At 45.9% G+C, this 24,187-nt stretch overlaps 1 protein-coding gene across 1 annotated transcript in view; it reads left to right on the forward strand.

The window, feature by feature from the left end:
* Positions 1-1,259: 1,259 nt before the first annotated feature.
* The window catches only part of CTDSPL2 (CTD small phosphatase like 2), a gene marked incomplete at its 5' end in the record, with an annotated part of 36,426 nt that continues 13,498 nt past the window's right edge, over positions 1,260-24,187 (forward strand). Inside the window, 5 exons of the mRNA XM_089663694.1 lie at positions 1,260-1,409; positions 6,003-6,218; positions 9,580-9,658; positions 23,887-23,998; positions 24,085-24,171. Of these exons, the coding sequence (XP_089519820.1) occupies positions 1,260-1,409; positions 6,003-6,218; positions 9,580-9,658; positions 23,887-23,998; positions 24,085-24,171 (644 nt within the window). The remainder of the gene's footprint in view (positions 1,410-6,002; positions 6,219-9,579; positions 9,659-23,886; positions 23,999-24,084; positions 24,172-24,187) is intronic.

Raw genomic sequence — 24,187 nt, forward strand, 5'->3', positions numbered from 1 at the left:
TAGAGCCAATACAAAACAAATGGGCAGCACAATGGCTAAATGGTTAGGTTTTCCGCCTGGCAGTACTTGGGTCGTCGGTAAAAAAAGTAAAAGTAAAAAATGCAGAGGTGATCGAATACTACCAAGAGAAATTTGTGGGAAAAAGGACATAAATTCCATTTATGTACAGGGTTGCATGACCGTGCAATGGTCGGTTTAAGTAATGCAGTGCTGTATCGCAAAAAAATTACCTGGTCAGGAAGGGGGGGAGGGGGGTAAATCCTCTGGAGGGCAAGTGGTTAAAGTGGAGCTCCACCAAAAAGGGGAAGTTCCACTTCAAGGACTGCTCCCCCGCTCACCATTAAGAATTGGCACCTTTGGGGAGCGGGGGGGGGAGTGGGTACCCGAATTTGACAGATACTCGCTTCCACTTCCGGTCTGATCGCCTAAGAGATCGGAATTGGAAGTTGTCCTCCTACCCTCCCTCCCCAAAGTCTTGTGGGACAAGTGACAGGTCCCAGTAGACTACAGGGCCATTCATGAAGCACAGCGCTACTCGCACATGCTCAGTGGGTACCCGGCTGTGAAGCCGCAAGTTGTCACAGCCGGGTGCCCACACTGAAGATGCCGGCCTCCTGGAATGCAGGACAGCCGGTGAAACGGGCTGCGGGGGACACCCCTGGACCGAGGGACAGGTAAGTGGCTGTTTTTAAAAGTCAGCAGCTACAGTTTTTGTAGCTGCTGACTTTTATTTTTTGACAGGTGAGTGGAACTCCGCTTAAAAAATAAATAAAAATAAAAAAAAGGTTAAAAACACCCAAAAATTTAAAAAAATACCACAGTTGTATGTTCTGCGGAAGAGAGTGCGTAGGAAGGGTGAAGGTTCGCTTTAAGATGCAGTTACTTCAGTTGCAAATGTTTTTAATGTATCGAATCAGAAAATGGGACAAATACTCCCCAAAATATAATTTATCCCACCCAAAAAAAAGCAACTTTAACCTGAACATACCCCTGCGTGTGCCTTTAGAGAGAGTTTCTGTCCTGGGTTTTTGGGCGCCCTTTTTTTTGAGGAAATTGGGGAAACCTCCAGTACTGGGGTGGGGGGACTAGAAAGCACATTAGGATACAGAAATCCTACAAAACAAGAAACATACCTCAAGTCTACAGAGTTAAAACACATTATATACTAATCCCGCTCTGTTGGTTAGGTTTGATTTTGCATTTTGTTGGTGTTTTTGGTGTCCTATACTGACTGTCCCTGATATTTCTTCACCATTTAGAAGCAGCAAGCTATGAGCTGACACCTCAACATGTGAAACAGAATGGAAAGCTGGAAGATGTGCCTCCAACAGGCAGCCCACCCAGGACCACACTGCTGGGGACCATTTTCTCTCCGGTCTTCAACTTCTTCTCACCAGCAAATAAAAATGGTGCGTTGCCGAGAGAAAAAAAAAAAAGCATTCGGTTTTCCCTGCCTTTTTTTTTTTTTTTTCTTTCTTTTTTTCTTTTTCTTTTTCTTTCTTTTTTTTTCTTTTTTCTTTTTCTTTTTTTCTTTTTCTTTTTTTTTTTCTTTTTTTCTTTTTCTTTTTTTCTTTTCTTCTTTTTTCTTCTTTTTCTTTCTTTTTTCTTCTTTTTCTTTCTTTTTTCTTTTTTTTTTTCTTTTTTCTTTTCTTTTTTCCTTTTTTCCTTTTTTTTTCTTTTTTTCTTTTTCTTTCCTTTTTTCTTTTTCTTTTTTCTTTTTCCCTTTTTTTTTTTCTTTCTTTTTCCTTTTTTTCTTTTTTCTTCTTTTTCTTTCTTTTTTATTTTCTTTTTTTTTTCTTTTCCTTTTTTCTTTTTTTTTTTCTTTTTTTCTTCTTTTTTTCTTTTTCTTTCCTTTTTTTCTTTCTTTTTCTTTTCTTTTTTCTTTCTTCTTTTTCTTTCCTTTTTTCTTTTTTTTTCTTTTCTTTTTCTTTTTTTTTCTTTTCTTTTTCTTTTCTTTTTTCTTTCTTTTTCTTTTTCTTTTTTTTTTTTCTTTCTTCTTTTTCTTTCTTCTTTCTTTTTTCTTTTTCTCTTCTTTTTTTCTTTTTCTTTTTTCTTTCTTTTTCCTTTTTTCTGTTCTTTTTTTCTTTCCTTTTTTCTTTTCTTTTTTTCCTTTTTTGTCTTTTTTTTGTTTTTAGTAAATATGTTTTCGTTCAATCTTTTCTAGATTTACCTTTTTTTGAATTTTAACCTTCTGTACCAGCACAGGGACAGTTTTGCAATTGTTTTTTACTTTTCTTGTACTTTTGCCCAATTGTTTGTTCTTTATAGCTGTGGTATTACAGGGCACTGATACTGTTCTCAGGTTAGCAACCTTGTTGATCTTTATTTTTTTTGTATAATATTTTCCCCATTCATCTTCCAAGATAACAATCAGAGGCAAGGTTCCCCCATATCTGAAACTGGAAACACAAACCACAAGTGCTTATTTAAAAAAAAAAAAAAAGTCCCTCCAGGAAGACGCCGTCCAATATTTGGGGTTTCCCATCTCAACGGCATTTAACTGTTACTAAACTAATTTTTTTTTTTTTAAATTAAAATACTAAAGGTGTTCTACTTACCTGTTCTGTGGTGTTGCACAGAGTGGATCCGATCCTCCTCCTTCTTGGGTCCCTCGCTGGCGATCTTGGCTCCTCCTCTTCTTCATGTTTCCCCATAGCAAAAAAGACCGACAATTTTGAGAAAAAACAATATTTTTTACTTTTTGCTATTAAACACGCCCAGTAAATAAATAAAAAGAAAAAAAAATTTCGTCATAAATTTTGGCCAATATGTATTCTGATCCATGTCTTTGCTAAAAAAAAAAAAAAAAAAAAAATCCCAATTCGTGTTAATTAATTGGTTTACGTAAAAGTTGTAGCGTTTACAAATGGCAGTATATATACTGGGATTTTTCATTTTTACTAATAATGGTGGCGGACTGCGGAGGGCATTCTGACATGGGGGGGGGGGGGGGGGACCGACTTGCTGTCACTGACATCCCCAGTGACACCAATACAGTGATCAGTGCTAATAAAAAGCACTGACACAGTATGGCACTGGGCAGGAAGGGGTTAACATGAGGTGCGATCAAAGGGTTAACTTTGTGCCGTTTTACATGATGTTCTGTGTTAAGCCGGCCATACACGGGTCGAATTCTGAAATAATTTTTCTTTGAAAATCTTTTTTGAAGAATGTTAGTCGGGATATCTTTTTCGCAGAGTTTTCGTGGGGAAATCTTTTTCGCAGAGTTTTCGTGGGGAAATCTTTTTCGCAGAGTTTTCGTGGGGAAATCTTTTTCGCAGAGTTTTCGTGGGGAAATCTTTTTCGCAGAGTTTTCGTGGGGAAATCTTTTTCGCAGAGTTTTCGTGGGGAAATCTTTTTCGCAGAGTTTTCGTGGGGAAATCTTTTTCGCGGAGTTTTCGTGGGGAAATCTTTTTCGCGGAGTTTTCGTGGGGAAATCTTTTTCGCGGAGTTTTCGTGGGGAAATCTTTTTCGCGGAGTTTTCGTGGGGAAATCTTTTTCGCGAGTTTTCGTGGGGAAATCTTTTTCGCAGAGTTTTCGTGGGGAAATCTTTTTCGCAGAGTTTTCGTGGGGAAATCTTTTTCGCAGAGTTTTCGTGGGGAAATCTTTTTCGCGGAGTTTTCGTGGGGAAATCTTTTTCGCGGAGTTTTCGTGGGGAAATCTTTTTCGCGGAGTTTTCGTGGGGAAATCTTTTTCGCGGAGTTTTCGTGGGGAAATCTTTTTCGCGGAGTTTTCGTGGGGAAATCTTTTTCGCGGAGTTTTCGTGGGGAAATCTTTTTCGCGGAGTTTTCGTGGGGAAATCTTTTTCGCGGAGTTTTCGTGGGGAAATCTTTTTCGCGGAGTTTTCGTGGGGAAATCTTTTTCGCGGAGTTTTCGTGGGGAAATCTTTTTCGCGGAGTTTTCGTGGGGAAATCTTTTTCGCGGAGTTTTCGTGGGGAAATCTTTTTCGCGGAGTTTTCGTGGGGAAATCTTTTTCGCGGAGTTTTCGTGGGGAAATCTTTTTCGCGGAGTTTTCGTGGGGAAATCTTTTTCGCGGAGTTTTCGTGGGGAAATCTTTTTCGCGGAGTTTTCGTGGGGAAATCTTTTTCGCGGAGTTTTCGTGGGGAAATCTTTTTCGCGGAGTTTTCGTGGGGAAATCTTTTTCGCGGAGTTTTCGTGGGGAAATCTTTTTCGCGGAGTTTTCGTGGGGAAATCTTTTTCGCGGAGTTTTCGTGGGGAAATCTTTTTCGCGGAGTTTTCGTGGGGAAATCTTTTTCGCGGAGTTTTCGTGGGGAAATCTTTTTCGCGGAGTTTTCGTGGGGAAATCTTTTTCGCGGAGTTTTCGTGGGGAAATCTTTTTCGCGGAGTTTTCGTGGGGAAATCTTTTTCGCGGAGTTTTCGTGGGGAAATCTTTTTCGCGGAGTTTTCGTGGGGAAATCTTTTTCGCGGAGTTTTCGTGGGGAAATCTTTTTCGCGGAGTTTTCGTGGGGAAATCTTTTTCGCGGAGTTTTCGTGGGGAAATCTTTTTCGCGGAGTTTTCGTGGGGAAATCTTTTTCGCGGAGTTTTCGTGGGGAAATCTTTTTCGCGGAGTTTTCGTGGGGAAATCTTTTTCGCGGAGTTTTCGTGGGGAAATCTTTTTCGCGGAGTTTTCGTGGGGAAATCTTTTTCGCGGAGTTTTCGTGGGGAAATCTTTTTCGCGGAGTTTTCGTGGGGAAATCTTTTTCGCGGAGTTTTCGTGGGGAAATCTTTTTCGCGGAGTTTTCGTGGGGAAATCTTTTTCGCGGAGTTTTCGTGGGGAAATCTTTTTCGCGGAGTTTTCGTTCGAATTTCGAACCATTAGTGGGTCATAAACGGACAATTTTCGTGCGACCATCGAATTTGAGTGATTGGGCATGTTGGAAATTAAAAAAAAAAATGAACAAATTTCGAATCGACGATGGGAGAATCGTGCGAGAAATATAAAGCTGTGGCCTGGAAAGAAAAGAAAATTCTTTGCCACGAGAAATTGAAGGCTTGGTGGGTTGGATTTCGAAATCAATGGTGGCGCCATCGGGTTACAAAAAGCACAATATTTTTGATTTTATAAAGAAAATTTGTTCGGAATTTTGACCCGTGTATGGCTTGCATTAGTGCTTCACTGTATGCACACTGCTTTGTATGGCTGTGCTGTTCAGAGCCATGCAAAGCAGTGTGCAGGAGCTGATGGGGGAGGACTGTTTTGTTTACTTACAGCTCTCTCCCTCCTTCGGTAATGCTCCTCGATCACCGTCAGGGACCCGGTGATTGACAGCTGAGGCCGCGAGTAGCGACACGTGTAGGGGGTGTTCCCTAGCCGGACATGCAAAATCACATATATATACACCTGATGTTGCTCGCCCTATAGGGCAGATGGGAAGCAGTTAGTGGTTTTAAAGGCTCCATTTTATTTTATTTTTTTCCAAAAACAGATTTATACCGACTTGCTCTGTGCAGTGGTATTGCAAAGGGTGGCCCCCCCCAGCCACCTCCTCTGGGGTCCCCCGCAGGTGATTTCTGCTCCTCTTCTGTGTCTACCGCTAGCTATGAAGGAAGTCATGCAAGTTCGATCCCGAGCCGGGCTGTTTGTGTCCATAGACACAAACAGTGCAGCTTACCCCCGCCCCTTTCTCGATTTGATTGACGGCAGCAGAAGCCAATGGCCTCAGTTATTAACAATCTGCCCCATGAGACCAGGAAGAGAGAAGGTCCCCCATTGGAGATCCTCGGCAATCACCGGCTGGGATGCATGAGCGCCCCCTACCCTGAAATATTCATGATTTTGCGCACCGCTGGCGCAGTATTTCTGCGATGGGGCGGAGCTAAAACATTTAACAGTTGCAGGAAAGGCATCAATTAGAGGCAGATTATAGCCGGCATATTAGGTGCTGCTACCTGTCAGGACTTTTCTTCGCTCCTGTGGCTTTTGTTTCCTGTTTCTGGTAGAATTGACTTTCCCTCCACTTGCCTTCTGGATATTAAGAACTGATTTTTCCCTTGGCTGTAGGCACGTCGGGATCTGACTCCCCAGGACAAGCGGTAGAAGCCGAGGAAATCGTGAAACAGCTGGAAATGGAGCAGGTGGATGAAATCAGCACCAGCACCACCACCTCCACCAATGGAGCATCCTACACCAATCAGGGCACGCCTGTCCGAACAACAGCCAGCAGCTGGCTCGAGTCGGGGGAGGACACTCCGGAGCGAGACATCCCGACACTAACGGGTGAGTGGTACCTGCGTGCAATCAAATTGACGCGGTGAAGAGGTGACGACTAGGCTAGCCTCCGGGGATAAACCAATCACACGTTCCGGGAAGTTTCAGGCCAATTCACACCGACGTGCGCTAAAATGTATGGGGAATGGATGTACGTTTCCATCCAATTTAGTTGCATCCTGACATCTGTTGATAAACATTTTGACGTCCGTTGATCTGCATTGTAGCATGCGTTGAACCATATACTGCACTTTCACATTTTAACATCCACCCGCATCGGCAGCGCTCCCGTCCGGACGTCTATCGACGGGGGCGCTGCCGATGCGGGTGGATGTTTCTAAACATCCCCTCGCATCCACTGCCTGTGCGCGCTCGGCACCGCGATCGGTGCCCACTGTGTCGGTGATCGCTGTGCGGGACCTCTGTGCGAGGTCCCGATCATGTGATCACTGATTGGCCAATCAGTGATCACGTGCAGAGTAGTAAGCAAGATGTCACTTCTGACATCATTGCTTACTACATGTGAAATCTGTGAATGATCACAGAGGTCACATGGTACAGGACTATTCACAACAGCCTTGTACCATGTGACAAGCTGTGACCAATCACAGCTCTCACAGTATTTCTCAATGGCTGCATGAAGTGATTGTAGCCATATTAGTGCATTTGCGACAGAAACAATTGAGTACGGACGTGATATTTTTTTTTTCGTTCGTATGAACATACAATTTTCAGGACAAGCTTTCAGGTATTTCCCCTTCTTCATGGTCCAAGCACTACTCCTTGAGTACTGCTTGCACCTTGAAGAAGGGACATACCCCGAAAGTTTGTCCTGAAAATTGTATGTTAGTGCAAATTAAAAAAAAAAATATCACGGACAGTACTCAATTGTTTCAATGGCTAAGAGAGAAGGTGAAATTTATTTATTATTTATTTCAGGTACTTGTATAGCGCCGTCAATGTATATATTGTGCATTCACATCAGTCCCCGCCCCCAAGGAGCGTACAATCTAAGGTCCCTAACTCACATTCATACATACACATACTAGGGACAATTTAGACAGGAGCCAATTAACTTACCAGCATGTCTTTGGAGTGTGGGAGGAAACCGGAGTACCCGGAGGAAACCCACACAAGCACAGGGAGAACATGCAAACTCCAGGCAGGTGGTGCTGTGGTTGGGATTTGAACCGGCGACCCGAGTACTGCCAGGCGGAAGTGCTAACCATTTAGCCACTGATTGCTTTTACAGTGTAAAAAAAAGAAAAAAAAAATCATCACCCCCCACAAGTAGTACAGTGTCACTATGGTGACAAAAAAAAATAAATTAGTTCATAACCAAAAATTATAATTAAATTTTTTTTACTTTTTTTTTTATTTTTTATATTTGTTGTTTTTTTGTTTTTTTTTTAAATACTGTCACTCTAGCAGTACAGTGTCACCATAGAGTGATAGTATGTTAAAAAAAAATATAAAAAGAAAATATACACGTTAAAAATTTTTTTAAAAAATTATAATTTTTGGTTATAAACTAATTTGGGTTATTTTTCTTTTGTCACCATAGTGACAATTTAAAAAAAAAATTTGTATGGTTTTATTTTGTTTTTATATTTGTGGGGTTTTTTTTCAACATACTGTTACTCTATGGTGACACTGTACTGCTAGAGTGACAATATTTTAAAAAAACAAACTTAATATAAAAAAAATAAAAATGTAACAAAAATATTTGAAAAATAATAATTTTGGGTTATAAACTAATTTTGGATTATTTATTTATTACTAAAAAGATAGATGAATACATTTTGTATGAAGAAAGATTATTTATTTTATAAGAAAAACATGACCGCGCAATTGTCATTCAAAGTGTGATAGCGCTGAAAGCTGAAAATTGGCCAGGGGGGGAAAGTGTCCGGACTGGAAGGGGGGGGAAAGTGTCCGGACTGGAAGGGGGGGGGAAAGTGTCCGGACTGGAAGGGGGGGAAAGTGTCCGGACTGGAAGGGGGGAAAGTGTCCGGACTGGAAGGGGGGGGGGAAAGTGTCCGGACTGGAAGGGGGGGGGGGGGGAAGTGTCCGGACTGGAAGGGGGGGGGAAAGTGTCCGGACTGGAAGGGGGGGGGAAGTGTCCGGACTGGAAGGGGGGGGGGGGGGGGAAAGTGTCTGGACTGGAAGGGGGGGGGGGGGGGGAAGTGTCTGGACTGGAAGGGGGGGGGGGGAAGTGTCTGGACTGGAAGGGGGGGGGGGGGGAAGTGTCTGGACTGGAAGGGGGGGGGGGGGGAAGTGTCTGGACTGGAAGGGGGGGGGGAAGTGTCTGGACTGGAAGGGGGGGGGGAAGTGTCTGGACTGGAAGGGGGGGGGGGGGGAAGTGTCTGGACTGGAAGGGGGGGGGGGGGGAAGTGTCTGGACTGGAAGGGGGGGGGGGGGGGAAGTGTCTGGACTGGAAGGGGGGGGGGGGGGAAGTGTCTGGACTGGAAGGGGGGGGGGGGGAAAGTGTCTGGACTGGAAGGGGGGGGGGGGAAAGTGTCTGGACTGGAAGGGGGGGGGGGGGAAAGTGTCTGGACTGGAAGGGGGGGTGGACTGGAAGGGGGGGGGGGGAAAGTGTCTGGACTGGAAGGGGGGGGGGGGAAAGTGTCTGGACTGGAAGGGGGGGGGGGAAAGTGTCTGGACTGGAAGGGGGGGGGGGGGAAAGTGTCTGGACTGGAAGGGGGGGGGGGGGGAAAGTGTCTGGACTGGAAGGGGGGGGGGGGGGGAAAGTGTCTGGACTGGAAGGGGGGGGGGGGGGGGGGAAGTGTCTGGACTGGAAGGGGGGGGGGAAGTGTCTGGACTGGAAGGGGGGGGGGGGGGGAAAGTGTCTGGACTGGAAGGGGGGGGGGGGGGGAAAGTGTCTGGACTGGAAGGGGGGGGGGGAAAGTGTCTGGACTGGAAGGGGGGGGGGGGAAAGTGTCTGGACTGGAAGGGGGGGGGGGGAAAGCGTCTGGACTGGAAGGGGGGGGGGGGAAAGCGTCTGGACTGGAAGGGGGGGGGGGGAAAGCGTCCGGACTGGAAGGGGGGGGGGGGGGGGAAAGCGTCCGGACTGGAAGGGGGGGGGGGGGAAAGCGTCCGGACTGGAAGGGGGGGGGGGGGGGAAAGCGTCCGGACTGGAAGGGGGGGGGGGGAAAGCGTCCGGACTGGAAGGGGGGGGGGGGAAAGCGTCCGGACTGGAAGGGGGGTGAAAAATTTGAATGTAATAGAATTATATATAAAAATTAAAAAAAACTGTCCGTTTCATTTTTCAGCCAAATGCGTCCTGAATTTTCAGTTTCGGTGCACCACTAGTAATCCATTTTTCGCTTTATTCTTCTAAGAGATTGGTTGATGTATCTTTCTGTTTTAGCTCCGGTATCTCCAGATAGTGGTTACTCTTCTGCACACGCTGAAGCCGCCTATGAGGAGGATTGGGAAGTCTTTGATCCGTGAGTAGTTTTTGAACTTTTTTTTTTTTTTTTTTTGATGTTTCACTTATCGTTAATCCTCAGATCACACTATGAATCTGGGAATCGCAGAGGAACCGCACCGCATTCCTCTTCAATTTACTTGCGATTCAGTGTGGTGTGATTTGAGCCCATTCATTTCAAATGGGCTCAAATCGCACCAAAGTCGTGCATCCAACAGTTTTTTCAACCGCGCTGCATCCAGATCACATGGTACTTTTGTAACGTGAGTTCCTGTACCAGCAAACGCACTGCATTTGGGGTATCGTTAAAGTGTTACTGAACCCCCAACAGTACAATCAGTCTGTAGATGCAGTAGAGCATGCTTGTTATACTCAGTGTGGAACCTAAGGGGTTAATCTTCTGCATTGTGTAAAATTGTTTTATCCTGTCTTCTCTGATCCTCCCCTTCTACTTACTGTCCCCAATTTGTCTGCTGATAGTACAGAGCTCTAGGAGTCACTCTACACATGCTCAGTTTAGTGTGCAACGTAAAAAGGCATGGACGTCCATGGAAGACAACAGTGGTGGGTGATCACAGGATCCTCTCTATGGTAAAGAAATACCCAATCACAACATCCAGACAAGTGAAGGACACTCTCCAGGAGGTGGGCGTATCATTGTCAAAGTCTACAATCAAGAGAAGACTTCACGAGAGCAAATACAGAGGGTTCACCACAAGGTGCAAACCATTCATAAACCTGAAGAATAGAAAAGTCAGATTAGACTTTGCCAAAAAACATCTAAAAAAGCCGGACCAGTTCTGGAAAAGCATTCTTTGGACGGATGAAACTAAGATGAATCTGTACCAGAATGACGGGAAGAAGAAAGTGTGGAGAAGGCTTGGAACAGCTCATGATCCAAAGCACACACCGTCATCTGTAAAACATGGCGGAGGCGGTGTGATGGGCGGAGGCGGTGTGATGGGCGGAGGCGGTGTGATGGGCGGAGGCGGTGTGATGGGCGGAGGCGGTGTGATGGGCGGAGGCGGTGTGATGGGCGGAGGCGGTGTGATGGGCGGAGGCGGTGTGATGGGCGGAGGCGGTGTGATGGGCGGAGGCGGTGTGATGGGCGGAGGCGGTGTGATGGGCGGAGGCGGTGTGATGGGCGGAGGCGGTGTGATGGGCATGGGCGGAGGCGGTGTGATGGGCATGCACGGCCCCCAGTAGCACTGGGTCAATGGTGGTTATTGATGATGTGACAGAAGACAGAAGCAGCCAGATGAGTTCTGCAGTGTTTACAGATATACTGTCAGCCCAGATTCAACCAAATGCAGCAAAGCAATCTGTACCAGAATGACGGGAAGAAAAATGTGGAGAAGGCTTGGAACGGTTCATGAACCAAAGCACACCACGTCATCTGTAAACCATGGTGGAGGCAGTGTGATGGCACGGACATGCATGGCTTCCAGTGGTACTGGGTCATTGGTGGTTATTGATGATGTGAGCAAAGGTGATTGGATGGCACTTCACAGTACAGATGGACAATGATCCAAAACACACTGCAAAAACAACCCAGGAGCTTTTGAAGAAAAAGAAGTGGAATATTCTACAATGGCCAAGTCAATCACCTGATCTCAACCCAAATGAGCATTCATTTCATTGCTGAAGGCAAAACTAAAGGCAGAAAGACCCACAAACAAAGAACAACTGAAGATGGCTGCAGTCAGAGCCTGGCAAAGCATCAGAAAGGAGGAAACCCAGTCTTTGGTCGTGTCCATGGGTTCCAGACTTCAGGCAGTCATTGCCAGTAATGGATTCTCAACAAAATATTACAAATTAACATTTTATTTATGATTATATTTATTTGTCCAATTACATATGAGCCGCTGAAATTGGAAGAACTGTTAATAAAAATGGTTGCAGTTCATAAAAATTCTACTTGATATTTATGTTCAACTCCTTGAATTAAAGCTGAAAGTCAGCAATTCTTGGTATTCTTGGGGTCATAGGCAGCATTCCTCCTCCTCCAAACACGGCGAGTTGAGTTGATGCCAAAGAGCTGGATTTTGGTCTCATCTGACCACAACACTTCCCACCAGTCCTCCTCGGCATCATTCAGATGTTCAGTGGCAGACTTCAGACGGGCCTGGACATGTGCTTTCTTGAGCAGAGGGACCTTGCGGGCACTGCAGGATTTCAGTCCTTGTCGGCGTAGTGTGTTACCAATTGTTTTCTTGGTGACTGTGGTCCCAGCTGCCTGGAGATCATTGACAAGATCCTCACGTGTAGTTCTGGGATGATTCCTCACTGTTCTCATGATCATTGACACTCCACGAGGTGAGATCTTGCATGGTGCACCAGACCTAGGGAGACTGACACTTGTTTTGTGTTTCTTCCATTTGTGAATGATCGCACCAACTGTTGTCACCTTCTCACCAAGCTGCTTGTCCATTGTTTGGTAGCCCAGTCCAGCCTTGTGTAGGTCTACCATCTTGTCCCTGACATCCTTGGACAGCTCTTTGGTCTTTGCCATGGTGGAGAGTTTGGAATCTGATGGTTTGATGGCTCCTGTGGACAGGTGTCTTTTATACAGGTAACACAATGAGATTAGCAGCACTCCCTTTAAGAGACTGCTTCTAATCTCAGCTTGTTACCTGTATGAAAGACACCTGGGAGCCAGAAATCCTGCTGAATGATAGGGGATCAAATCCTTCTTTCCCTCATGAACATGCAGATCAGTCATCATTTGTTAGACGCATTTCTGCTGAATTTGTTGTTGTATTCTGTCTCTCAGTGTTACACCGAACATTCCATTGTTAGACCGATCATTTCTGTGTGAGGGGCGAACATTCCATTGTTAGACCGATCATTTCTGTGTGAGGGGCGAACATTCAGCATCAGCCGGGGAGCAAATACACATTTCCTTCACTGTATACTGGACTGACTTGTTCCTGAATTTTGCCTTTGTTTGGTGTCCCTGCTTTGACTAGAACTACGTAACCTATAAACAAATTGCTGCTTTAGGGTAGTTACTATGAGGTATGATGTTAGTAACCTTTATGTTCTCAGAAGCACCTAGGACAGTTTATTTCTCATCTAGTACAAAGCTGGAGTGGTCCCCATTATATTGTGAGTATCGTATCTAACCACGTTCCAGATTACCTTGTGGTTGGTAAGGATTTCTTAATCTCTGTAATAGTTTTTTTGTTTTTTTTGTTGTTTTTATTTTGCTGGTACCATAACTTTGATTACTTGCTGACTATGTTTGGGTGTAGCAGTCCTGTTAAATGGGAGGCATACCGGCTCTAGCTGTACTCTGCCTCCCAACAGAACCAACAGATACCCATTGAGCTGCCCATTTGCTTAACAATTTTGTTCACATCATTGGAGCTTCCATCCTCCGCAGTCTTCCAGCCACAATTCTATTGGTTTCCCAGTTGTGAGTGATTAGACGATGAAAATTGCGATGGGATTGATGGGAAGTATTGAAGTCGCACTCAAAAGGCATTTTATGCTGACTTCAACTTCAGTTTTAGCCGTTTTGAAATTGAGGAAACTATAGGTGGTTGATTGTAGAGGTTGAAAACTAATGGAAATCTTAAAAAGTAGCAGATTAACGGCAACCGTCAAAGTAACCTATTGCTTTACGAGGGCAGTGAGCAATATATGATTGACACGCGGTCAGGCTCGCCGCTGGCTATCCCCGCTTCAGTCGATCCTGAATACGGCTGCCAGACTCATTCACCTTTCCAACCGCTCCATCTCCGCCACCCCCCTCTGCTAATCCCTCCACTGACCTCCACTCAGTGTCCTCCACCCCCCTCTGCCAATCCCTCCACTGGCCTCCACCCCCCTCTGCCAATCCCTCCACTGGCCTCCACTCAGTGTCCTCCACCCCCCTCTGCCAATCCCTCCACTGGCCTCCACCCCTCTCTGCCAATCCCTCCACTGGCCTCCACCCCTCTCTGCCAATCCCTCCACTGGCCTCCACCCCTCTCTGCCAATCCCTCCACTGGCCTCCACTCAGTGTCCTCCACCCCCCTCTGCCAATCCCTCCACTGGCCTCCACTCAGTGTCCTCCACCCCCCTCTGCCAATCCCTCCACTCAGTGTCCTCCACCCCCCTCTGCCAATCCCTCCACTGGCCTCCCCAGTGTCCTCCACCCCCCTCTGCCAATCCCTCCACTCAGTGTCCTCCACCCCCCTCTGCCAATCCCTCCACTCAGTGTCCTCCACCCCCCTCTGCCAATCCCTCCAGTCAGTGTCCTCCACCCCCCTCTGCCAATCCCTCCACTCAGTGTCCTCCACCCCCCTCTGCCAATCCCTCCACTCAGTGTCCTCCACCCCCCTCTGCCAATCCCTCCACTCAGTGTCCTCCACCCCCCTCTGCCAATCCCTCCACTCAGTGTCCTCCACCCCCCTCTGCCAATCCCTCCACTCAGTGTCCTCCACCCCCCTCTGCCAATCCCTCCACTCAGTGTCCTCCACCCCCCTCTGCCAATCCCTCCACTGGCTTCCGATTGCGCAACGGATCAAATTCAAAATCCTAACACTGACATACAAAGCCGTCCACCATACTGCCCCGAACTACATCACTGACCTAATATCCAAGTACCGCCCAACACGCACACTCCGCTCCTCACAAGACCTCCTTCTCTCTAGTTCCCTGGTCTCCTCCTCACATGGCCGCCTCCAGGACTTCTCCAGGGTGTCACCCATCCTCTGGAACTCCCTGCCCCAACCCATCAGATTATCACCTACTCTCCTCTCCTTTAGGCGCACCCTGAAAACCCACCTCTTCAGGGAAGCCTACCCCACCCCCTGCTAACTTGCCGACCTCCTCCACTCTTCCTACCACTCCATCCCCCACAGCTATCTCCTCCTGTGCCACCATCCCCTCCCTCCTAGATTGTAAGCTCCAAGGAGCAGGGCCCTCGATCCCCTCATGTATTGCATTGTATTGGTATTGTTCTGTCACATGTTCTGTCCCCCTTTGTAACGTACAGCGCTGAGCGAACTATTGGCGCTTTATAAATACTGTATAATAATAATGCTGATTTTTCTGAGATCATTTGGAGTTCATTGACAGATGCATTTGACCTGTAATTGTTACCTTCTGACCTGTATTTTACCTGCTTTGGGCCATTTATGTATTCCCTTAGACCACAGGTAGGCAACCTGTGGCTCTCTAGCTGTTGTGGAACTACATTTCCCATGAGGTATTGCAAAGATTACAAAATTGACAGTTACGGCTATGACTTGCAGAGGCATGATGGAACTTGTAGTCCTGCGGTTCTCAGGTTGCCTACCCCTGCCTTAGACAATAGATACGCAGTGGGGAAAATGATTTTTTCCCCTGCAGATTTTCTAAGCTTGCCCACTTACAATGAAATGAAGGGTCTATCATTTTTATCATCAGTGTATTTTAAATGATAAAGACAAAATATCAACCAAAAATCCAGAAAAAACACGATACAAATGTTATAAATTGAGTTGCAGTTCAGTGAGTAAAATAAGTATCTGATCCCCAAGCAAAACATGACTTAGTACTTGGTGGAGGAACCCTTGTTGGTGAGCGCGAGATAAGACGTTCCTTGTAGTTGGCCCCCAGGTTTGCACACATCTCAGGAGGGATTTTGGTCCACTCTTCTTTACAGATCTTCTCTAAATTCTTAAGGTTTCTTTGCTGTCGCTTGGCAACTCGGACGTTTCAACCCTTTCCATAAATTTTCTATAGAATTAAGGTCTGAAGACTGACCAGACCACCCCTTGACCTTAATGTGCTTCTTCTTGAGCCAATCCTTTGTTGCCTTGGCGGTATGTTTTGGGTCCTTGTCATGCTGGAGGGAAGAAGGTTCTCATCCAAGATTTTACAATACATGGCCTCGTCCATTGGCCCCTCAATGCGGCAAAGTCGGTCTGTACCTTGAGCAGAGAAACGGCCCCAAAGCATAATGTCTCCACCTCCGTGCTTGACTGTAGGGATGGTCTTCTTAGGGTCATAGTCAGCATTTTTCTTCCTCCAAATACTGCCAGTCGAGTTTATGCCAAAGAGCTCAATTTTGGTCTCAGACCCCAGCAATGTCTCCCAATTCTTCTCTGAATCATTTAGATGTTCATTGGCAGACTTCAGATGGGCCTGGACATTTCCTTTTTTGACAAGGGGAACCTTACGGACGCTGCAGGGTTTCAATCCATGGTGGCATATTGTGTTACCAATGGTTGGTTTGGTGACTGTGGTCCAAATTTCCTTGAGATCATTCACAAGCTCCCCCTGTGAAGTTCTGGGCTGATCCCTCACTTTTCTCATGATCATCCTCACCCCATGAGGCGAAATCCTGCATGGAGCTCCAGACCGAGGGTGACTGATGGTTATTTTGTATTTCTTCCATTTGTGAATAATCGCTTCAACAGTTGTCTCCTTCTCATCAAGCTGCTTGCTGATGGTCTTGTAGCCCATTCCAGCCTTGTGCAGGTCTACAATCTTGTCCCTGATGTCCTTTGACAGCTCTTTGGTCTTGCCCATGGTGGTGAGGTTTGAAAGGAAGAATGAGATTCTGTGGACAGGTGTCTTTTAGACACATAACGAGTTGTCGTTGGGATCACCTTCTTCAATTGACGGGACTAATCATGTACCACATGAGCCCATAGCCAGTCTGTGGGAGCCAGAATTATTGTTGGTTGGTAGGGGATCAAATACTTATTCTATTCACTGAACAGCAACTTCATTTATAACATTTGTATTGTATTTTTTTCTGGATTTTTGGTTGATATTCTGTCTCGATCATTTAAAATACACCTATGATAAAAATTATAGACCCTTCATTTCTTTGTAGGTGGGCAAACTTGTAATATCTGCAGGGGATCAAATCATTATTTTCCCCACTGTAGATAGATACATACATACATACATACATACATACATACATACATAGATACATACATTGAAGGAAATGAGTATTTGCTCCCCTGCTGATGTTGAATGTTTGCCCTCACAAAGAAATGCAGTCTACAAATCCAATGTTCTGTGTATTGTAACACTGAGAGACAGAATAGCAACAACAAATTCAGCAGAAATGCGTCTAACAAATGATGACTGATCTGCATGTTCATGAGGGAAATAAAGATTTGATCCCCTTCACAAAACATTACTTACTGCAGGATTTCAGTCCTTGTCGGCGTAGTGTGTTATCAATTGTTTTCTTGGTGACTGTGGTCCCAGCTGCCTGGAGATCATTGACAAGATCCTCACGTGTAGTTCTGGGATGATTCCTCCCTGTTCTCATGATCATTGACACCCCACGAGGTGAGATCTTGCATGGTGCACCAGACCTAGGGAGACTGACACTTGTTTTGTGTTTCTTCCATTTGTGAATGATTGCACCAACTGTTGTCACCTTCTCACCAAGCTGCTTGGCCATAGTTTGGTAGCCCAGTCCAGCCTTGTGTAGGTCTACCATCTTGTCCCTGACATCCTTGGACAGCTCTTTGGTCTTTGCCATTATGGAGAGTTTGGAATCTGATGGTTTGATTGCTCCTGTGGACAGGTGTCTTTTATACAGGTAACACAGTGGGATTAGCAGCACTCACTTTAAGAGACTGCTTCTAATCTCAGCTTGTTACCTGTATGAGAGACACCTGGGAGCCAGAAATCCTGCTGAATGATAGGGGATCAAATCCTTCTTTCCCTCATGAACATGCAGATCCGTCATCATTTGTTAGACGCATTTCTGCTGAATTTGTTGTTGTATTCTGTCTCTCAGTGTTACACCGAACATTCCATTGTTAGACCGATCATTTCTGTGTGAGGGGTGAACATTCCATTGTTAGACCGATCATTTCTGTGTGAGGGGCGAACATTCAACATCAGCCGGGGAGCAAATACGCATTTCCTGCACTGTACACACACACCTACACCTATATCGATCAGTGATCACTATTCTGGATGCTATTTTGCTTTATTTCCACATCGACGAATGCTCACTGGACGAAGGTAGTGAGGCCAATTCATCCATCCAAAGGAATTCAATGAAAAAGCAATAAACATTGAACTGCAGTCCATGGACTGTATAGGCAGCACACAAATTATTTAAAAAATTATACAGTCTTTAATATTGCACAATTAAAAATGAATTTAAAATGTGCAGCACAGTGGCTAAATGGTTAGCACTTCCACCTAGCAGTACTCGGGTCATTTATTTGAATCCCAACCATGGCATCACCTGCCTGGAGTTTGCATGTTCTCCCTGTGCCTACGTGTGTTTCCTCCGGGTACTCCGGTGTCCTCCCACACTCCAAAGTCATGCTGGGAGGTTAATTGTCTCCTGTCTAAATTGTCCCTAGTATGTGTATGTTAGAATGTGAGTTAGGGACCTTAGATTGTACGCCCCTTGAGGGTTAGGGACCTTAGATTGTACGCCCCTTGAGGGTCAGGGACCTTAGATTGTACGCCCCTTGAGGGTCAGGGACCTTAGATTGTACGCCCCTTGAGGGTCAGGGACCTTAGATTGTACGCCCCTTGAGGGTCAGGGACCTTAGATTGTACGCCCCTTGAGGGTCAGGGACCTTAGATTGTACGCCCCTTGAGGGTCAGGGACCTTAGATTGTACGCCCCTTGAGGGTTAGGGACTGATGTGAATGTACAATATACAGTTCGGTCTCCATATATATTTGGACACAGGCACAATTCTCATACTTTTGGCTCTGTATGCCACCAGAATGAATTAAAACAAAAAAATCCAAATGAATCTAAAGTGCAGGCTTTCAGCTTTAATTCAAGGGGTTGAACATAAATAACAAGTACAAATTTTATGAACTGCAACCATTTATATACACAGTCCCTCCATGTTCAGGAGCTCAAATGTAATTGGACAATTGAATATAATCATAAATAAAAAGTTTATTTGTAATATTTTGCTGAGAATTTTTTACTGGCAATGACTTCCTGAAGTCTGGAACCCATGGACATGACCAAAGACTGGGCTTCCTCCTTTCTGATGCTTTGCCTGAAGTCTGGAACCCATGGACATGACCAAAGACTGGGTTTCCTCCTTTCTGATACCTTGCCAGGCTCGAACTGCAGCTGTCCTCAGTTGTTGTTTGTTTGTGGGTCTTTCTGCCTTTAGTTTTACCTTCAGCAAGTGAAATGCATGCTCAATTGGGTTGAAATCAGGTGATTGACTCAGCCATTGGAGAATATTCCACTTCTTTTCCTTCAAAAGCTCCTGGGTTGTTTTTGCAGTGTGTTTTGGATCATTGTCCATCTGTACTGTGAAGCGCCGTCCAATCACCTTTGCTCACATAACCACCAATGACCCAGTACCACTGGAAGCCATGCATGCCCATGCCATCACACTGCCTCCACCATGTTTTACAGATGACGTGTGCTTTGGATCATGAACCGTTCCAAGCCTTCTCCACACTATTCTTCCCGTCATTCTGGTACAGATTAATCTTAGTTTCATGCGTCCAAAGAATGCTTTTCCAGAACTGGTCCGGCTTTTTTAGATTTTTTTGACAAAGTCTAATCTGGCTTTTCTATTCTTCAGGCTTATGAATGGTTTGCACCTTGTGGTGAACCCTCTGTATTTGCTCTCGTGAAGTCTTTTCTTGATTGTAGACTTTGACAATGATACGCCCACCTCCTGGAAAGTGTCCTTCACGTGTCTAGATGTTGTGAATGGGTTTTGTTTACCATAGAGAGGATCCTGCGATCATCCCACCACTGTTGTCTTCCATGGACGTCCATGCCTTGTTACGTTGCTGAGCTCACCAGTGCGTTCTTCTTTCCTCAGAACGGACCAAACTGTTGATTTGGCCACTAATGTTGCTGCGATCTCTCTGATGGATTTGTTTGGTTTTTTGAATACTTCCAAGGCTTGTTTCACTTGCATGGACAGCTCCTTTGATGATGGAGGTTCACAGCAATAGAGTCCAAATGCAAATACCGCACTTAGAATCAACTCCAGACTTTTTACCTGCTTAAATTGAAGTAGTAATGAAGGAGTAGCCCACACCTGGTCATGAAACAGCTTTTGATTCAATTGTCCACTTACTTTTGGTCCCTTTGAAAAAGGAGGGATGGCTACTCTTAAGAGCTGTAATTCCTGAACCCCTCCCCCACTGTGGATGTACATACCCTCAAATTACACCTGAGAGTGCGCACTGTCCGCCCGGATCCATTATAACTAGAGCTGGGATATGTTTTGGTAAATACCTGAAAAATCTAATATTGTGCCTGTGTCCAAATATATATCGACCGAACTAGATAAGTAAAGTGCTGCACAAAATTGATGGCGCTATACAGGCCTCTATAATAAACAAAATAAAATGAAGCCTTAGGCTACGTTCACACTAGCCTTGTGTGCAGGCGGCAGAGAGGCGTTTGGGAAGCGTTTTTACCGCTTCCCAAACGCCTCTGCCAATTCTGCACATTACAGCACATGGTGCTGTTCTAACGGGAGCGTTTGCGTCGCGGCAAAACGGACGCCTCTGGGCGAGTCAGGAGGCTTTGAAGCCTCCTATTCTCGTCTATGGTGCCGCTCCGCAAACGCCTGGCCGGCGTTTGCGGTGCGGTTGCGACGCGGTTGCGGGGGGTTTGCGGAGCGGTAACACCACTCAAACTGCATTATAGGCGTTTGTGGGGCGTTATTAACGCTCGGCAAACGCCTAGCAACCGCCGCTAAACCGCGCATGCGGCGCGTTAAAAAACGCTCCGCAAACGCCGGACCAACGCTTGCCAAACGCTATAGGGGCGTTTGGCAAGCGTTGGCAAAACAGCCTAGTGTGAACGAGCCCTTAGTAACATTCTGCACCCTTATGTAGGCAGGACTCAGGGGAGACTCCGCGGGGGGACCTCTGGTTACATCTGCATTGTACAGGTGTATGGAGGAGTGATTTTGGGCTTGTATCTCTGAACTGCAGATGCCTGTCCCTACGGACCCCCAGCCTGTTATCTAAATAGAAATGCTGTTGAGCAGTTTGCTTTGGTCTGGAGGTCTAATTCAAGTGGGATTTTGACTTTGCCACTCAGCTAATCCTGATATTTTTTGGCTTTTTTGTCTGTTCTATAGTACTTTTTGACTTTTTACATACTATATCCTGAGGGCTTATTGTGGTTTTCGAATAGGCGTGCTAAAATATCTTCCCCAGGGGATTTCCATACTGGGACAGATGTGACCAGCTGATATTGCCCTGCTCCTGATGTTGAACTCTCTTCCTTCCTCTTTGGGGGGGTCGTGTTGGATTTTGTGGCTTACTATTTTCGGGGTTCCTTCTCACTGATTATTTTTGTTGCAGTCCAACATATGCGCCTTGCGCCCTGAAGGAATTGCATTCCCGTTCAAATCTCATGCTATTATTTGCTGTGCAGTTTGCTCCCATAAATTTTGTATTGACGCATATCGCACCACAAAGTATCGGTACTCGTTCTCGCTGATCAATAAAAGGGTATCGGTGCACCCCTAGATATTGCATATTTGTGTGTTTTTGTATGTACCCGTAGAATGGCCCAGAAACAATAGTGCACATGTTGTTTGTGTTTGTTGTTTTTTTTTTTTGTTTTTTTTGTTTTTTTATCCTGCCTAAAACACAGACGCTGATTTAACCAATTCAGTACCGGGCACTTTTGCCCCCTTCCTGCCCAGGCCAATTTTCAGGTTTCAGCGCTCTCACACTCTCAATGACAATTGCGCGGTCATGCACCACTGTACCCAAACTTACATTTTATCATTTTGTTCACACAACTAGAGCTTTCTTTTGGTGGTATGTAATCACCGCCGGGGTTTTTATTTATTGCTAAATTAACCAAAAAAGACAAATTAAAAAAAAACAACCCACATTTCTTAGTTTCTGTTATAAAAGTTTGCAAATAAATAATTGTTCTTCGTAAATTTAGGCCGAGATGTATTCTGCTACATGTCTTTGGTGAAAATAACCCAAATTAGGATGTATTTTTTAGTTTGTAGGAAAGTTATAGAGTTCACAAACTATGGTATAGATCTGAAAATTGATCAATCCTGAAGTACTGACGGCCAATCTAATTTCTTGAGGCCCAAAAATGTAAGAACAGTATAGATATCCCCCAAATGTCAGGACAGTACAGATATCCCCCAAATGTCAGGACGGTACAGATATCCCCCAAATGTCCGGACAGTACAGATATCCCCCAAATGTCAGGACAGTACAGATATCCCCCAAATGTCAGGACGGTACAGATATCCCCCAAATGTCAGGACGGTACAGATATCCCCCAAATGTCAGAATAGTACAGATATCCCCCAAATGTCAGAATAGTACAGATATCCCCCAAATGTCAGAATAGTACAGATATCCCCCAAATGTCAGAATAGAACAGATATCCCCCAAATGTCAGGACGGTACAGATATCCCCCAAATGTCAGGACGGTACAGATATCCCCCAAATGTCCGGACGGCACAGATATCCCCCAAATGTCAGGACGGCACAGATATCCCCCAAATGTCAGGACGGCACAGATATCCCCAAATGTCAGGACGGCACAGATATCCCCCAAATATCAGGACGGCACAGATATCCCCCCAAATGTCAGGAAGGTACAGATATCCCCCCAAATGTCAGGACGGTACAGATATCCCCCCAAATGTCAGGACGGTACAGATATCCCCCCAAATGTCAGGACGGTACAGATATCCCCCAAATGTCAGGACGGTACAGATATCCCCCCAAATGTCAGGACGGTACAGATATCCCCCCAAATGTCAGGACGGTACAGATATCCCCCCAAATGTCAGGACGGTACAGATATCCCCCCAAATGTCAGGACGGTACAGATATCCCCCCAAATGTCAGGACGGTACAGATATCCCCCCAAATGTCAGGACGGTACAGCTATCCCCCCAAATGTCAGGACGGTACAGCTATCCCCCAAATGTCAGGACGGTACAGCTATCCCCCCAAATGTCAGGACGGTACAGCTATCCCCCCAAATGTCAGGACGGTACAGCTATCCCCCCAAATGTCAGGACGGGTACAGCTATCCCCCCAAATGTCAGGACGGTACAGCTATCCCCCCCAAATGTCAGGACGGTACAGATATCCCCCAAATGTCAGGACGGTACAGATATCCCCCCAAATGTCAGCACGGATAGCCCCCCCAAATGTCAGCACATTACAGATATCCCCTGATCAGAGGCTATCACAGCGATCAGGTGACCTTAAATTGGGAGTTCTGGGTCCTGATCATTAACATGAAACCTGGGGCTCTCGGTGAGACTCTGGTCTCTTCCCAGCAAAAAGACACGTATGCATATGTGCGGCTCCAAGGAGAAAAGCCCAGTCCAGTGCGGCCGCATATATGCATACGCTTGGTGGGAAGGGGCGAAGACGTGTGGGTGAGCTTTTCATTTTAAAATCTTATAGATTAAGCCAGGGCTTAAAATTTCAAGTCCTGAGCTACTAGCCAGGCCTTAGAGGTACTCGCCACCAACAAACACAAACCGAGACAGCTGTACACACACGCACAGACATGAACATACATACACGCGCAGAGGCACATGTACGCGCAGAGGCACATGTACGCGCAGAGGCACATGTACGCGCAGAGGCACATGTACGCGCAGAGGCACATGTACGCGCAGAGGCACATGTACGCGCAGAGGCACATGTACGCGCAGAGGCACATGTACGCGCAGAGGCACATGTACGCGCAGAGGCACATGTACGCGCAGAGGCACATGTACGCGCACAGGCACATGTACAGATACGCACAGGCACATGTACAGATACGCACAGACACATGTACAGATACACACAGACACATGTACAGATACACACAGACACATGTACAGATACACACAGACACATGTACAGATACACACAGACACATGTACAATTGTACATGCATACACAGTCTCACACACACAACACCACCGCCCATAAAAAGTTGCAGTACTTCGTTGTTCACACACACAGCCGGGTACTGCACTGTAGGGGGAGGCAGAGAGCACAGCACACACTCCTTGCTTTGCTTTCACTGCGGTCAGCTGTTAAGCAGTCTGACGGCTCCCAGTGCCAATGACAGATCCGGCCTGAGCTCTGAGCCTGCTCAGCAAGACTGCCCCGGGGGACACACTCGTCCCCACCATAATTTCCACTCGCCATTGGCGAGCAGGCAAGTGGAAATGTCAAAACCTGGATTAAGCTCTTTGTGCACTTTTAAATGCAAACTTTTAAATCCTTCCTTGCCAAGAATGTACTGATTATAGTCAATATGTTGATTTCTTTACACAGATACTATTTCATCAAACATGTCCCACCATTGACTGAAGAACAACTTAACAGGAAGCCAGCGCTGCCTCTTAAAACCAGGAGTACCCCGGAGTTCTCCCTTGTCCTCGACTTGGTAACTTATTTTCCTCTATATCCTGTCTATTCGTTCCCGCTTTGGTTTTTGGGGATAACGCCTTTTTTTTTTTTTTTTAATTTCAGGACGAAACATTGGTGCATTGCAGCTTAAACGAACTGGAAGATGCTGCACTTACGTTCCCTGTACTGTTCCAAGATGTCATTTACCAGGTATGAAGTGTGGGTT

The sequence above is a fragment of the Staurois parvus genome, unplaced genomic scaffold (genome assembly GCF_062004578.1).
Source record: "Staurois parvus isolate SC_StPar_1 unplaced genomic scaffold, SC_StPar_1.0 ptg001752l, whole genome shotgun sequence".
Taxonomy (NCBI): domain Eukaryota; kingdom Metazoa; phylum Chordata; class Amphibia; order Anura; family Ranidae; genus Staurois; species Staurois parvus.